The sequence below is a fragment of the Rhinolophus sinicus genome, linkage group LG09 (assembly GCF_036562045.2).
Source record: "Rhinolophus sinicus isolate RSC01 linkage group LG09, ASM3656204v1, whole genome shotgun sequence".
NCBI classification, from domain to species: Eukaryota; Metazoa; Chordata; class Mammalia; order Chiroptera; family Rhinolophidae; genus Rhinolophus; species Rhinolophus sinicus.
Genome location: NC_133758.1, coordinates 40008253 through 40025528, shown reverse-complemented (window position 1 = coordinate 40025528; position 17276 = coordinate 40008253). Strand labels below are relative to the sequence as shown.

Here is a 17276-nt window from a genome sequence, read left to right as displayed (position 1 = left end):
TTTAAAAAAAATTGGTCAACTTGTCAAATCCTTCTCAGATTGCATGAATGTAATGATTCCTGCGTTACAAAGTGCTGTTTCCCACGGGTGAAAATTGTCCACTTTCTTGCTTATTTTGGTATTCCAATTTGTGGCTGCAGATATGCTCAAGAATTAGTCTGGTTTCATAACAGTTACACCTGACAGCTAAGGAGTGATAGCAATTCACATTACTCTTAAATGTGTGTCTATTAATGTTGGGAATGCTGTATGGATTTAGATATTTGTGTAAGAGATGGCACAAGTCACAAAATAAATGATAGTAACTTAGATACTAAAATTATATTATTTTGTAATATTGTCTGTGGTAATTTATTGATCCTCTTATAATGCTGGACGTGATATTTAAAATTCATGGGTTATCTCAAAACCTGAATATCGCTTTAATTTTTAAAAACAAAATCAGTGGTAAATGCTTCAACAAAGTTTCTCCAAATTGAAATTAATAAACTTCACTAAGAACTAAGTGTACACTAAGTACACTAAGAACTATGATTTAAGATGGCTTAATTTGACGTTAAGAATATCATCTTGATTATAACAACATATTTAGTGTTTTGCTAAAATAAAGGTGAGAAAAATGAATTAATGGAAAAACAAATATGATTTATGAATTACTACCCACCGAGACATAATCAGGTCATCATCAGAACATATACAATAATAACTAAATTCAGTCATCTTTGACATTCGGTCTTGTGAAAACCATAGCTTCACACTTATTTTACTGTTTCATTGATACGAAAGTATAATTGTCAGGATGAGAGTAGAACACACTTGAGCAGCTTATTTTACAACTTTTAAATATATGACATATGGGCCTCCATTTTGTCCTCTTGCCCCAGCGCACAAATGGTAGTGTCGGGCCAGAGGGTGGGTGCCTGGATACAGGAGCTCTGCCTGTCAGTGTCTAAGTACTGCGCTCTGGGCAGCTGTCCGGCAGGTGCTCAGTGGCGCCGCCCCCGCCGCCCACCTCCTTGGGGATTGGCTGTCACGGGCTGGTGGGCGGCCCCAGGAGCGGGGTGAAGTTGGGGGTCTCTGGCGCTGGCGGCGTGGGGTTTCAGGTGCTACGGCCAAAATCGCCGCGCGCTGGCTTCAGCCTGCTGGTCTCCTGCGGCGCGCGCCCTCGCTGCGACCCAGGCGGAGCTCTCCGTCCCCTTTTCAAACCCGCTTGCCCTTTCTCGCTTCCCAGAGAGCCCGGAGGAGCGAGTCAAGGTCCGGGCCTCGGGGCCTCCGTGTTTCCGAGCAGGCTCAGCGCGTCGGCCCGGGACGGCTGGGCGAAGGGCGCTGTGTGTGGACCCGTGGGCACACGGGGGCTGCAGGAAGCGCGGAAGGAGGCCGCTCCGACCCCGGCGCTGCAGGGTTAAAGATACCCGGAAACGGATTCGGCTTCGGTGCCCGCGCGAGCCCGCGTCTCTAAGGGAGCAGGAGGCGCGGGCGGGCGGCTGCTGAGTAATCCCCCGCGGCGGCGGGAGGCGGCGGCCTGGGCGCCCACGTTCCCCGCCGCGCTGCAGCGAGGACGGCCCCTCCCTCCCCTCCGCGCCGCGCCGCGCCCCGCCCCGCCGCCCGGCTCCGCTGCGCTTCGGGCAGGTAGAGCCGGGCTCCGGGCGCGCGCGGGGGCCGCAGCAGCTGCCGCCCCACCCCACCTCGCCTGGGCTCTGCGCAGAGCCTTGCGCTCCCATGGCCGGCTCCGAGCAGCAGCGGCCGCGGCGGCGGGACGACGGAGATTCGTCGGCGACGGCGGCGGCGCCCCTACAGGACGCGGAGCTGGCCCTGGCGGGCATCAACATGCTGCTTAATAACGGCTTTAGGGAGTCGGACCAGCTTTTCAAACAATACAGGTGACCGACGCGCCCTGCTCCCCTGGCCAGGCCACGCGCGCCTCGGGTCCCGCTCACGCGCTTGAATCTGCGCCTGGCTTTCCCCCTCCCATTGCTCACTCATCTCTGGCCCCGGTCCCTTCGTGGCTTCCCTCGGCCTGATCTGCAGCCGGGGCTTCTGCGCCTTTGCCACATCGCCCCTTTACACCCCCACCCAGTTGTCCTTTCTCTCCCCGCGCTCCCGCCATCTCTCCCCTCACTTTATTCCCGGCCTTGTCCTCCGAGAGGGGCTCCCGGTGTTTTGTCTGCTTCTCTGTCGCGGGGTCGTCCTCCGGCGGAGCCCGTTGGCTTTGGGACATGGGACCGGATGCGATTTGAGTCAGCAGTGAGCCTTGGACTTGCAGTGTTGTGACTCCGGCTCGCGTGGTGCCCGAGCAGCCTTCATGGCACGGAGCACACCGGCTGCGTGGTGCTGTGTCTTGTGCCTCGCGTCACTTTGCATCGCTGTGCATTCTAAACGCTTTTGTTGTTTGCAAACAGATATGCACAATTGCCTTGGCATGCAGGAATTGAAGGGGGGGGGGAACTAAACCGAACTCTGCTGCCTCACCTCTTCTGCTTGTCTTCTAAAACTCAGTTCTCAAAATGAGTTCCTAATGCCTTTCAAGCGAGCCTATTTATTCTGGATTTCTCTAACTTAGAGGAAGAAGAAAACGGAAGGATTTTAAGTATATGTGAGAGTGGAAGGAAGAACACGCGTGTTCAGTTAATTATTTGTATTCGTCTTTTAAAACATGAAGGAAAACTGAAACCTGGTAGCTTTCTATGAGTATAGGAGGAGCCGTCAGATTCATTAGGGAGGAGAAGCATCTGCTTTCTGATTTAAGAAGCAAATTTGTGATTTGCCGGTTGAATGTTGACAAGACTCGTTATGTTGATCAGCAGCTTCCCTGTAAATGGTCAAGGGTCATCTGCTTCACACTTTTTTAGACCTAGTGGTTTGGTACCGGTAGGAGAGAGGAAAGCTGTGCAGCTGTGATTGAGGGACACAGTCTGTAAGAACAGGAGAGGAGAGCGGGTGACAAGGTGATTGAGATACAGACGCAGGTTTTCAGACCTCAGAGAATGGTGGTTTCTACCGGTTGGAGCTTCTGCATTCTCAATTGCAAAGCAAATATTTCACAGCTGTAAACTTTTCACTAAAGACGTTTTGCTTTTAAATCAGTTTTTCTCACCTGAAAATGAAAACTTTATCAGAACATTTTCTTTTTAAAACATGCATCTGATTTCAACCCAGAGTTTTATCAAGGCTGTTCATGGAGACTGGATTTAGATTTACTTGACCCACGGTCTCTCTTGTCTAGTTGATTTATTTAGCCTTCTGAGAATGTATGTCATGAAAACAAGGATAACATCTGAATGTTTCATGTACTGTGCTCTGACTTTTTTTTTTTTAGACTGCCAGGCTGTGTTGTATGAAAGAGGGGTGGAGAAGGTCTTAGAATCCAGTTTACTCCTCTTTAGTTGCTGATCAAGATAATGGTGCTTGCATGTCTCCATACTACCTGCTTGGAAATGTTCTATGTTACTTATTTTAATGATCATTTTTCCTTCGAAACTGTCTTGGTGTAGTACTTAATTACTGCCTCCTGGTTCCTATATATTGAATGCATGAAATAGCAGTGTTTTTGCTGTTATATTTTATCTAGAGAATTTTATGCAATGATAGTAGAGGCAGATTTTGAGTGATAGGAAAACTCTTTGTTCACGTTAACAGCAGAGAAATGCACCTTGAAAGGTGTGTCTCTATGGGTGAGCCTGTTAGGAGTGAGAAAGGGGGGGACGTGTCCAGGGAGGATTTACATTATCTGGATAGGAGCTATCTGCTTGTATATTTTTTTCAATTACAGTTGACATACAATAATGGTTTCAGTTGTACAACATAGTGATTAGATGCTTATATAGTACCTCACAAAGTGATCACCCCATAAGTCTAGTACCCGTAGTTGTTCCAATATTATTGACTATATCCCCTTATGCTGTACTTATCTGCTTGTATTTTGAAATGGGGACTGAAGATAAAGAAGGAAACAAAATATCGTAGTATCTGTTCTCTGCCAAGGGCAGTGCTAGGCATGTTTTCTTGTATTCTCAGTATTCTAGTGACAACCCTAGTGTCACTAGTATTTTATCATGGCAAGTTTATAACAAGGGACTCAAGTCTCAGTATTTAGCACTGTAGTTCTAAATCAAGGGCTCTTTTCATTATACCAATTTACCTTTCTCACTAAATTGATTATATTTTGTAATTTGCCCCGTGACCTTGTTCTCCAGCAACTTAAACTTTTCTAGGGTTGGACAGTGATAACATTATCGTATCAGCTTTCCTACAATCAGGCTTGTAACCCTTGTTTTGCCACTTTTGTAGCTGCTGACTTGGGTTTCTCAGAATTTGCTTCCTTGCCTATAGAATGGGAGTAGCACACATAGTGTGGTTGGAATGAAAAGAAATACTCCATGGTAGCTGCCACCATGTTAAGCACTCAGTAAACACTAGCCAACTTTTGTACTCGATGCCTTCCTCACAAATATTATGCTTTCAGCTTGATAACATAGTTTGAGTCGAAGAGAAAACGTCCTGTATGAGGGTTACTTTTATATTTACAGTTAGCCTCACATATTGCAGTTGAAAGATTTAGATCCTATTATGCATTAGAAACTTGTCTTCCTGTTCCAAAATTGAATGGCGCTGCTGGAAAACTCAGCAGGGAGGAACTTCACCAGAAGTGTTTGAGGATCACTTCTAGCTCAGTTTGCAGAAGAGAAATTGGTTATCTCTTTTCTTAGGATTGTTTTGTCACAGAAGACCACCCTTCCCAGCCTTCCATAATAGTAATGTTACAATTTAACAGTAGAAACATATTTTGTATCTAGCGTAACAAGAACATTTTTATTAAAGCAAGGTCATTTTCTCAAGCCACATTACTAGGATAATAAGTTGCACCATCAGCTACATAACGAGAAATGGTTACTTTGTAGAAACAGATTATCATGAAGGCCATTCTGTATTAGCGGGAGGTCTGGATTGTACAATTCAGACATTGTACCTATAGGAATTAGAAATGTATGCATAATAGAGCCTTTTGAGATGTAAGACATGCCATAGTTGGGATTTCAAAATGTAGCTGCCACTTCCATTTTAACTATAGCAGTAATCTAACAAGCTGCCCTATTATTGGTGCTCAGCCACCATCATACAGTGGGAGATGTATTTCCCGAGGTTGGCTTACATTGGTGTTGCTTTGAGGCCTTTCCACTTTGAGCCCAAGGACATACCTGGATAAGTTCATGATACTGAACCTGAAACCAAATTCCTAATCTTGATCTTAGAGCTCAGTGCTATAATCCAGCAATGTTCACCCCTCCTCCTACACACATAACACTTAACTGACGTTCGCATGTGTGACACACTCAGACCTTTAGGTAATCAAGCACAGGATAAGATAGGCTGTGGTTATGTGCTCAGACAGGCACTAGATTTTTAGGTGTTACGGCGTAGGGAGACTGCGAGAAATACCCATGGCCTGTTCTGTATTCTGTAGGAGTGGAGAGAAGGAACTTACAGTCCAGCTTGAAGGAAAATTTTGTGGAGGAAATGAGGCCTGAGCATCATAATAGGGTTGAAGTGAGTGAGTTTAATTAGAAGGAGTTGGGAGGAATGGTGAGGTGGGGAGAAGAATCTGAAAGGTAGGGAGGTGGAAAAGGAAATCGAGGAGAGGAAACAGTGAAACATCCACGCGGATATGTGAAATGGCACCTGGAGAAGAGGGATGAGACTTGATCAGTTGATCGATATCATTAGGTTGTCACATTTGGTGGCTCATTCTGTACTTATTTTCTTCTCAGATCCACCAGTTGGTCCGTGTTTCCTGGGAGGCAGTGCTGCTAGGTGGCTGGTCCGCTGATGACTTTGTCCTTCGCAGTGTGGCCGTCATGTCCATCAGTAACTCCTGGCTCTTTGGGGCTCAGGGTCCTAATGTCATCATCTCTTATTGACTTGAGATATTACTTTGTTTTTTAATCTGAGGACTAGCAGAAGAGATGAGGCACACTGAGCTATGAGGAAGGCAGGGACATTTGGAGGGCCTGGCCGAAATGAGCTTTGAAGTTCTTCCTTCCACAGGCGTGACATTACTGCCCCTCCTCCCCTTGAGGCCACCATCTCCATCTCCTGCTTCAACTCCTGGCGTTCTTTCTAATGTTAAAGGATCTATAATTTTTACCCTCGCCAACGCTACCACCAAATTGTGCCTGTAGATATTATTAATAAAATTATATTTTGTCATTGTCAGCTAAAGCACGCATATAATGGTTATAAGGAATGTTCACTGAGGACGAATTGCACGAATATGATACAGGATTAGTACGGAGTTGGTGTTACATATTGTGATATTTTTCTTTGCCACTTTGTTTTAAATTACAAAATGGCAAAAAATGTATTAAAAACAAAAAGCAAGAAAATCTCATGGTAATATGTGTATATTTATAATGAATAATGGATCCTAAACTGTTGAGCACAGTTTATGGCACATGCGACAGAGCCATGTGACATGTGGCCCTATTTGTGAGTGTCTGGATTATGAAGCCAGACTTACCGTAGCGATGGCTCAGTACAAACCAGGCATTGCAAACTATGGCCTGTTGTCTGCTTTTTCTATTTTTTGTAAATGAAGTTTTTACTGGGACCCAGCCACGCTCATGTAGTTGTGTATTTTCTGTGGCTGCTTGTGCAGTACAGCAGCAGAAATGGCTGTGACAGAGACCATAGGGGTTACAAAGCTTAACACAGTTACTCTTTGACCCTTTAGAGAAAAAGTTAGTTCTCCCTGGAAAAACTCAAAAGGCCCATGTGAGAGACCTAGGCCAGTAGGCGTCTGAGCTGCTTCTGGTCCCAAACCATGCCACATACTTTGGAGGACAGGAAAAGCTTGCAGGCTGCTCTTGTTGCCAGAGTCTATGGAGAGTCCATAGATGCAGAAATGCAAGAAAAGGAGAAGCGATGAGAAGCAGAAATGGTGTAAGGCAGGAGAGACAGGAAACTCATTTGTTGCTTTTTCCATCCTCCTCAACTCAGTGGTGTGTTTGTAAAAAGGCTCATTTTTTTCCAACTATTGCACTGTCTGAAAAGGTTCCAATTAAATATTCATGAAAGATTAATTTGGCTTAATTGGGATTCTTTTAAAAATGCAACTGCCTGGAGAATAATAGAGTTTATATAGGAAATTATCAGAAAAAAGTGAATACTTGTACTGAGATGAGTGTGTGGATGTGTACAGATGTGACGTTAAAGATGTGAACCCTTAAAAGACTCTGTGCTCTGAGTCACACATGCTGTGCTAACAAGCAGCTTGATGAGATTACCGCCTTCCCTTACTCTCGTCAAGAGTAGCTCTACTGGGTGAAATTTTGCTGAAGCAGGGAGGATGAGACAAAAAAGGCAGAGAGAAGTAATACTGAAGCATGGAGCGCTTTCTATTCCAGTTACACAAAACCACTTGTAGATCCCGAAACACATCAGATTTCAGGGTTCTAGACCTTCTGTACAGACTGTTTTAGGTCCTAAAATACCATTTTTTGCACTCCAGTCTCTTTGGCCAGAGTAACCTTCCCACTTAGCAGCAGCAGTGGGACTGAGGAGACTGATGCTGAGAAGGACTCAAGGCGAAGAGAATATAAAAGAGTAATTTAAAAACTTTGTTTAGCGCCAGCTCTTCCCCCATGAGAGGGGTTGGGGCTGTCTGGGGAGGAACTCATCTCTGTCTTATGCCTCTTCCACCACTTACTCCATTCCCTAAATTCATGGTATGCTGTTCAACCAGTAACATAGGTACAATTTGGGATCAGATATGGCCGTTGTGGGCTGACCTGGGGCTCTAGTCACCACTTAAAGCCTTTTTGTTATAGGGGGAATTCATTCCAATTTCTGAACAAATGACTTTGCATGCATGTTTGTGTTTTGTTTTTTTTAAATTGAGGTATAATTGATACTTAATTTTAGGTATACAATAGTAATGATTCAGTATTTATATGTATTGTGAAATGATCACCATAGTTAGTTAACATCCATCACCATACATAGTTAGAAAAACATGTTTTTATATAAAACTATTCAGAAACTTGCAGTGTAAGAAGAGATAGTTATGACTTCCTGGAATTTGATTTGAAGGTTGAGAATAGGGGCTTTTCTTCACATGTAGAGATGGTTAATAGTTCGCCATCTCAGCCGTTTTCCCCAGCTGAGGCTGCTTTCTCCATCTCTTCCTTCTTGCTCAAGAATTTCAGAACACAAGAAACCGTATGTATATATATAACAGGTAGTTACTCCTGTCTTACAGAAAAATAGTCGGTTATTGCAGGGAAAGCCCCTAGAGGGTGTCTGCTCTGTGCAGGACACACACATGAGAAGCAGGTCCTTCCTTCAAGGAGGTACTGCTTACTCAATACCTTTAAATCTACCTCACAAAGAGTCACTTGGACACTTAGTTTTTTCCAAAGCTGTAATATTTGTGAAATCACTGGTTTAGGTGACTTACTTTTCCTAACACACATCGAAATAAACATAATGGTGCTTACTCTATGCCAGGCCACACACCAGTTATCCCTGTCTGTTAATTCTCATGTAATCCTCCCAGTTTTGAGAGGGCACCTCTTGTTACCTCCCTCTGTGTAGGGGGAGAAGGGGAAGCCCGGTGACATTGAATGGCATGTCCAAGGTTTCAGAGTAAGTGGGAGGGTTGGTTTGAATCCAAGCTTTGCAGCTCCAGAGTCTATATGTTTAACCGCTACACTACCTCTCTTCTGTAACTTGTATGATAAGAGAAGTTTACCTGTGTGCTACTAAAGGTGGGGGTGACTCCACAGAAATGGGCAAACTACACTGTTAACACCAGAGGCTACTCCGTAAACCACCAGAGAGGTCTCTCCTCAGGGAACGTGTCACCCCGAGCTTTAGACCCTTTGTGGCTCCGTCTTCTACTGGATAAGTCCAAGGTCCTGGCTTGGCGTAGGATGTCCTGTGATCTGCTCTGTGCTTCCTAGCCTCCCTCCTGCCTCTTCCCCTGTCCCTTCCTCTCTAGTCATGCGGGAGTATTGTGCAGCATCGAACTACTTCTTACTTGTCATTCAAGATGCAGCTCAGATTTCCATGAGAAGGTGAAGTGAGTCCTCAGTACTCCTGCAGCGTCCTTCCACCCCTTTTCCCAGCACTGGTGATGTGTGGACATTGTTTACCTGGCTACCTGTCTGCATGAGAGGGCTGAGATAGTCGTAGAGATGGATGGACTTCCCTGTCAGGTGTCCGTGGCCTTCCTGAGGTTGCTGGAATAATGTGGGGTCCAAGAGGTTTTATAGGCATACCTGCCCCCCCTTCTTTTTGCCAGTCAGCAAGTGCAGCCTGGGCGCAGTGCCCTTTGGGAGCTCTGAAAGCCTTGATTCCTCACCCTGCCCCTCCCCAACCCCATATTGAGGAGTGGCATGTCTCTTGACCCAGGGGAGGTGCTCCAGAGTGCTCCTTGGATTGACACTGTGCTTGTCATAAGCAAGTAACAGGACTCCTGTCTGGCCCACCAGCCTCTTCCCGGCGGTACATCCAGGCTGTCCAGTGCTTAGTGTGGGGAGACGGGGAGCAGAGCCACCACTGCGCATGGGCTCGTCTTGACAGGTGCCATCAAAGGGAAAGCTGAGCGCTCTGATGAAGTCGCCTGCTTCTGAAGTGGCCGTGGGTCTCAGCTGTGCCTGGCATGCTCAGTTGGAACTCTGGGCACCAGAGCTCTTTGAGTGAGCTGTCCTCTGCTCAGTGTTGTATCCGTTCAAGAAAAGGCCTATCCTAACTGGCTGGCCTTTGCACTTCTCTCTTCACCCACCCATGGGCGTCTGGGCAACCCCTGCATGGCAGTGGCATGACATGGCCTGGTATTATTTTCTTCTCTGGCATGATGAGGCAGAAATCTAGTTCCCTGACTCCAAAATCCCTATCCTGAGTTTCAGGAAGAACAGGACTCTGGAAGAAGTTGGTGGCTGGGAGGGGACGCTTTCTAGAGGACCAGCTCTTGACTCTATCAGATCTGACGCCCTCTTTTTATAACAAATATTTTGTAATTCCCCTTTTATGATTCTAAAATTAAATCGATAGATGAAATGACCTGCCCATACATACAATGTCTTAAAGTCAATAGAACGCCCAAATAGTAAAGAAGTGAAAAGAGATTCGTTATAAAAACTACATGTATTTCAAAATGTAAATGCTCAGCACACCTTCATCCAAAGATGAAGTAATTAGATGCTTGCATCTGTGTATAACAGATAACTTTGGATTTAAGATCAGAAGCCATTCCATAGGAGAGAGAGGAGGATGCTTTTTAAAATGAAAGAACAGACCAAACTTATCTGTATGTGTTAAGAGAAGGCAGGGAAGCCCCCTTTTTGCAGTAGGGATACTATGACAAAACACCGTTGGAGTGGAGGAAATGAGGAACGTGACATTTTTGCAATGAGCCAGGCTGCCTATTTCAGGGTAATGTCAGAATAACTAATTCCCTTCATTAGACACAGGATGTGTACTGACAAAGTACCTTAGAACACAGATCGCCCATCTTTAAATCCCTCCCCAAACCAACTACTTCGGAGACCAAAGCCTTTAATAGATGTCTAGCCTTAAAGGAAAAAAAAAAAGGTATGGGGAAGTTGGAGCAGTGGGGGCGTGGGCTGCGGCGTGACCCGAGGACCACGTCAGAGTAAGGTAGAAAAATAAGAAACCTAAAATAAATATGTAAATTTCATGATATAAATTTCACTATGCCACAAATTCCTAATATTGAATGGTAAAAAATTTATTAATGAAGATCATTGGTATCCAGAATTTCATGGATCTTTAATAATTTATTTGGCTTTATATACAGAGGGTGCCAAAAAAATGTATACACATTTTAAAAAAGGAAAACTTAACATTGTACTAGTTGATGTATACTGATAACAAAAGATGAACACAAACCACCTTTGACTTGTGCAATTACAAAAGGTGCTCAAAGTGGTTACCATCAGAGTCCAGACACTTCTGATTATGGCAAACTACTGCTTGAGCAACGTTGACCACAGTGTCCACTTGTATACATTTTTTTTGGCACCCTTGTATATTTAAAGGAGCTTTGAATATCCCTGTTAAATTTTGGCATGTGAACTACAAGTGCAGACAAGTGTAGCTGTGGTGTGTTGGCTACTCAGATGCCATAAGCAGTGTTGCTGTTGGTGACACGATTTTCTAAAATTGTGAATAAATCTTGAGAAAGGTGTCCAAATGGCTTTGTGTTTCTGTGTCAATGGAGGTACGTTTTAGAACTAAGTAAGGATAGACAGTGTTTTATCCATGTGAATTTCCAGATGTTCAGAAATTGCGCAGGACATGAGACAGAGCCCCGGCCTGTCTTGCACACTGCAGGATGTCTTGCGTCTGAGGTCTGTTCCACTACTGTCATTGTGTCATCCCAAAACAGCCCAATAGATTTCCAGATGCCTCTACTGAGAGGCAGTAAGCTTGGGCAGGGCATAAGCTTAAGACAAGTTTGATCTCTGACGCTGAAATCTGGGGGCTGCTAGGAACAGCACAGGGTGGGAGCTCCCTGCAGAAAGGAAGGGAAGAGGCTGGCATGGCTGCTGCTGAAGACTGCAGGGCCTCCATTGCATCTGTGACCACTGGTGCCAGGGCAGAGCTCTAGGGTAGGGTTTCTCCAGTGTTGGGCCCCATGGGTTACTGCTCCTAAACACCAGTTTTTCCAGGCTACACACATGGCAGCTTCTAGGGCCCAAACAGTTCCAGGAAGGGCTGTCAGCACCAGTTCTTCTGTCCCTTGCATGTGGATGGAAAACCACTGGGGCCCCTTCCCTTCTTCATCCTCGGTGTGAAGCTAGCTTTCAGGACTCGTGTCTTTCCAGCTTCAGGTGACTTGATTACAGACGCCTAGTCTCCTTGCCCTGTCCCCCTCTCAGGTCTTTCTACCTTTGACTCTCAGGGAATAAACTGGTCCACATCCTTCCCAAGAAGTGAGTAGGCTTTACTCACACACACAAAAGAAGCCAAATCCCCAGGACTAAGGATGGTTGTTGCCCTGAAATTACATAGCCAAGGAGACCACAAAAGTGATTCTTCTTTACTGGGAGAAAATAGGGCAGAATGCTTCCTGATGGTTTGCTGTTCTGTTGTACTTAGAAGCAGCTAGTTGGAAACATCCACGTGCACAATGGTGACTCTCTGAAAGGGTGCTTCCATCCCCGGCTATACAGAGCTTTCCCTGGGCCCATGCCCGACCATGACATCAACTGCATTCCGTAATACATGTTAGCCCAACCTGTTTTTCCATGCTGACCGCGCCATCCTCTTCCTTGCCAGGTGGGGCTTTTCTAGGAAATGTGAGTCTGAGCGTGATGCAGCTAGCTCTCTGAATTCCTGTGGTTAATGAGCATTATTTGCTGCTCTTCCCACTTTGGCCTTCTTTCTGTCTAGGTCAGGGGTGTCCAAATTGCAGCCCGCGGGCCAACTGTGGCCCATGATCCACTTTTTATTGGCCCGCAGCAAATTCCAAAAATATATTTAGTTTACTTAAACCAGGTGAGGCAATACGTACTTCACCTCAAGTGAGTGGTCGGCTGTTTGTGTATTTTACCGCATATGGCCCTTGGTGAAAACCGTTGAAAAAAGTTTGGACACCCTTGGTCTAGGTAGATCCTTCTGCATTGTAACTGCACTTTGTGGCCTCGTCTCTGCAGCAGCCCTCCTTCAGGTTTTATTAGGTTGACTGCAAAAGTGATTGTAGTCTAAAAGGGTAAAAATAATTGCAAAAACCGCAGTTACTTTTGCACCACCCGAATACTTCATGTAAAATATTCAGCCACTAAAGTAACCCTCAACCAGGTTGACAGACTTTTAAATGTTTACATCATTTTATCTCTATCACAAGTAAAATTTTTGGTACTGTTCTAACGGGACAACTTGAGGGGAAAATGACATTTTGTATCCAAATTCAAGTTGTATTTGCTTAATGATGGAGATTTGGGTTTTGAGAAGCAGTTGGATTAAACTAAAATCCATGCTGTGTGGCCTGGTTAGGATTGTTTGCAGTATAATGAGTCACTGTCAAGGCTTTTAAGTGCTTTCCCCTCACCCTCGTTTTGAGCAGTGAATTGCAAAATGTCAGGTTATGTATTGTCAACTGATCTCTGGAGCAAGAAAACTTGGTATTTTTGTGTCGTGTAAAACATGCTCACCCTCTTCCTTATTTAGATCTGAAATAAAGAAGCATGTTAAAGTTGAATTCATCCACTGCATACTTGTCTGACGTTGTGCCTTTTGAACCATCCATGGTGAGAATGGCTTTTGTAGGCCTGCGGTTGTTAGAATAGTTCCTCTGTGTTACAGCAAGGTTTGCAGCACTTTGATTGCTCAGATGAGTTTTGTTTATACCTGGAAGGCCTTTGGCTTCAGCTATCAACTATATGGATCTGAATGTTTTTTGATCATTTCTGTATTGATGATTGATGAGACACTCATTACTTTAGATTATCAAAACTACAAATGGAGCTAGAAATTATGCCTCTTGAAATAGCACAGAAAATTAGGGGAAGGCATGGGAGAGAGGAAACAGCTGTCTGAAGTAGTTTAGCCAAACATCAGGACCTGCTATGGTGAAATTCTTAGAGATTCTTGTTCTGGAGGAATTGCCAATGTACAAATGGCAAGAAATGACAGAATGGTTTGTGTTTTTCTTTAGCCCTTGTGTAGTGTCTCAGATCTAGGCTTGGCTTAGAAGGGAGAGCAGTTGAAACTACCTTGAAATTGGGAGCTTTTCTCTTGATAGAAGAATGTCGAGTTTTATCTCAAAGTAAAACAACACAAAACCTCTGCTATTGTGTTCAAATCTAAATTTATAGTGAAGGAAGCTTATGAATAATGAAGTAAACACAAATGACATTTTTTGACCTATTCTGTACTAAAAACTGAAGGAGAATGCGGGTGGCTCAGTGAGAGACAGACACTTCTGTATGAAGTTCAGAGTTGTTTACTAAGAACTTGTTCAGTAAAATTTTACTCACAATAAGTCTCTAGTTTCATGTCAACATGCCTTTGAACTGATAACAATAGAGAAATCTAAAATTTCTAAATGATTATCTAAAATAAATTAGTGTTTGAATTGCTTGTATAAACAGCTGAGTGTGTTTAAGCCTCAGATAAAGTATTTGTGCAATTTGTGGGTTATTGCCACACATAATAAAGGAACCCTATTATAACTTGTTGAGAAAATAATTAAAATATGTTGATCGATTTTGTTACTTATAAAATCACCCTTGTTGAAGGATTGATTGGATTGGAAAGGCTCTTTAGGTAGTTGATAAAATGTGGTTTGGATGATCTCTTTGTAAATTGCTTACAATGCAGGCTCCATCTGCTATTGGCATATAATGGAAATAATTGAGTTGATTATTTGTATGACTTGAGATAGAGAAGGAACTAATGCTGATGAATTAGGGATACATTTTATATACAATAAGGACAAAATTAGGAAAACTATAAAAAAAATTGACTTTAGCCTGAACAGTGAGTTATTTTTTGAACATATCAGTAACTCTAAATGAGCATCAGGCCTTAGCAGTAAATGAATATGAATTAGCAAAGCTAGAGAAGAAATCAGAATAAAATTAGAAGTATTATAATCTTGTAATCATATAACAGTTTTGGTCTTTGCTTGCATTACTGCACAGGCAGAGAATGACAGTGAATGGTAATCAAGTGGGTAATCAATGCTTACTTTTTTTTTTTTAAGATTTAATTGGGGAGGGAGAATAAGACTTTATTGGGGAACAGTGTGTACGTCCAGGACTTTTTTCCAAGGCAAGTTGTTGTCCTTTCAATCTTAGTTGTGGAGGGCGCAACTCAGCTCCAGGGCCAGTTGCCATTGCTAGTTGCAGGGGACACAGCCCACCATCCCCTGCGGGAGTCGAGCTGCCGATTGAGAGGACACGCTCCAACCAACTGAGCCATCCGGGAGCTCAGCAGCAGCTCAGCTCAAGGTGCCGTGTTCAGTCTTAGTTGCAGGGGGCAGAGCCCACCATCCCTTGCATGACTCAGGAGTTGAACCGTCAGCCTTGTGGTTCAGAGTCCACTGGCCCATGTCGGAATCGAACCAGCAGCCTTCAGAGTTAGGAGCACGGAGCTCCAATCACCTGAGCCACTGGACAGGCCCCCCTCAATGCTTACTTTTAGCACGTACTATATTGTGTGCATTTCATCCTTAATCCCAATTCTCTCAACAGCCCTGAGTTTAAGTATTATTATCACTTTGAAAGATTATGAGTGGAGTATCTGGCCCCAGCCCTAGAGTATGCCATTTCCTCTGCTTCCTCTGAAGGAACCCTGTTGTTTCACTGTGCGGTATTACCCAGCAATACTGCACATCACTTGTTTAGCCTGATCTTCTCTGGCACATCTGGTCTGCTCCTGGTGCTCCCAAGCTCAGTGGATTGCACCACTTGGCACAGGGCTATACACATCCGAAGTCTAGAAGGTCCTCTTGGCACCTCCCTCCCAACTTGCTGTGTTCCCTCCTGAGTATCTTTGTTCACTTGCCTTCATCTCCACTACCTCCACCTACTCCAAACCACCTGTCACTTGGACAGTTGCAGGAGCCCACCCAGCTGGCTTCCTCATATCCTCTGTCCCTTCTCCACTCCCACCACAGTGATCTTTTCAACATGTGAGTCTAATTCTATTGCCTCTCTGCTGAGAGCCCTTTCGTGTCCTCTGTGGTAGGCTGAAAAACGGCCCTCCAAAAGATATCCACATCTTACTCCCGGGAACCTCTTTACCATATATGGTGAAAAAGGGGCCTTTGCAGATGTGGTTAAGTTAAAGATTTTAAGATGGGAAGATTATCTGAGTGGATATCCACTCCGCCCACATTAGATAGATACAATCACATGTATTCTTATGAGAGGGAGGCAGAGGGAAAGTTTACACACATAGAGGAGAAAGCAAGATGAAAATGGAGCCACAAGTAAGATTTGACATGGTGGCCCTGAAGATTGGAGTGATGGCATCCACAAGGCCAGGACTGTAGGCAGCCACCAGCAGCTGGGCCAGTCAGGGAGGGGATTCTCCCTAAGGGCCTCCCGAGGGAGCAGGGCCCGGCCCACATCTTGATTTCAGCCTGATGACACTGCTTCCAGCCTTCTGGCCTCCAGAACTAGGAGAGAATCAATTTCTATTGTTTTAAGCCACCAAGTTTGTACTAATTTATTACAGCAGCCACAGGAAATTAATACAGCCTCCCCCTGCTGTCAGAATTAGGGCCAGAATCGCTAATAGTATCTCTGCAGTGTGGCTTGGCCCTGCTGGGTTTGCCCCTTGACCATGGACTTCTTTATCTTTTTTTCCCTTATAGTTTAAAATAATTTCCTTGTGGTCCACCTAGGCTGGGCTGTACAAAGCCAAGTAATAAGATGCTGTAAAATACGCTCATAGCCCCTCTTTTCTTATGGGGGTCTATATAAAAATGGAAAAGTGAAATATCTTAATTAATGATTTGGGTTTTGAATGAGCTTTAGAATCAGTATTAACCTTCATTGAAAATATAAACACTTCGCCCAGTTACACTGGAGCCTTATTATTGGCCAGTTGTCAGTTGCTGTGCCCGTCCCTTACTCTTTGACCTCTAGCCACCATGGTCTTCTTTCAGATTCTTGAAGATTCTCTAAGAATCATGTTCCTTTCCTTTGGATTTCTTACCTCAGTCTGTAATTATACACAGATAACACTTGCTTTGTTTGACTCTAATATGCATGGATTTCAGTTACCAGAGGTTAAATAACCAGTTCCCCAATAACACGGTTCAAATTTCAGTTACCTCTGTGTATAAACTGTAACTGTATACACAAGCTTCTAGCTCTTCAGCCCACAAATCACCACAGATGTCAATCATGATCAGTGACCAATCACATCGCTTCTTTCAGAGTCTGTGATTGGTCATGGCGCATCTCTTACTCATCTCCCACACAGACAGGTTCCAGTTTCTCTTTGTGTTGCCTCCTTGTCTTGTAGTGATAGACCCACATGACATCTTACAAAAATGGATAATTGAAAGAGGGAATTGGCCCACAAAGATGAGTGCAGCACAGAAAAAGTGATAATGCTGGAAGTGATATTTGAATCAAATATAACTGGAGTAGCCAATCTGGCATGTTGTCCCTGCCACCGTATAAGAGATCACATGTGCAGCCACGAGTGCCCAGTGACGGCAAGCTTATGGACACAAAGGAGAATGGTAGTTGTAAGAAAAAAGATGAAGCTGTCCCAGAGCTGGCGATGCAGGCAAA

The 17276-nt window shown here is 44.3% G+C and overlaps 1 protein-coding gene across 1 annotated transcript in view; it reads left to right on the top strand.

Moving 5' to 3' along the window:
- The first annotated feature begins 1033 nt into the window (after positions 1-1033).
- TTC39C (tetratricopeptide repeat domain 39C) overlaps positions 1034-17276 on the top strand; it is a 98481-nt gene continuing 82238 nt past the window's right edge. Inside the window, exon 1 of the mRNA XM_074340220.1 lies at positions 1034-1880. Within this exon, the coding sequence (XP_074196321.1) occupies positions 1720-1880 (161 nt within the window). The 5' untranslated portion in view covers positions 1034-1719. The remainder of the gene's footprint in view (positions 1881-17276) is intronic.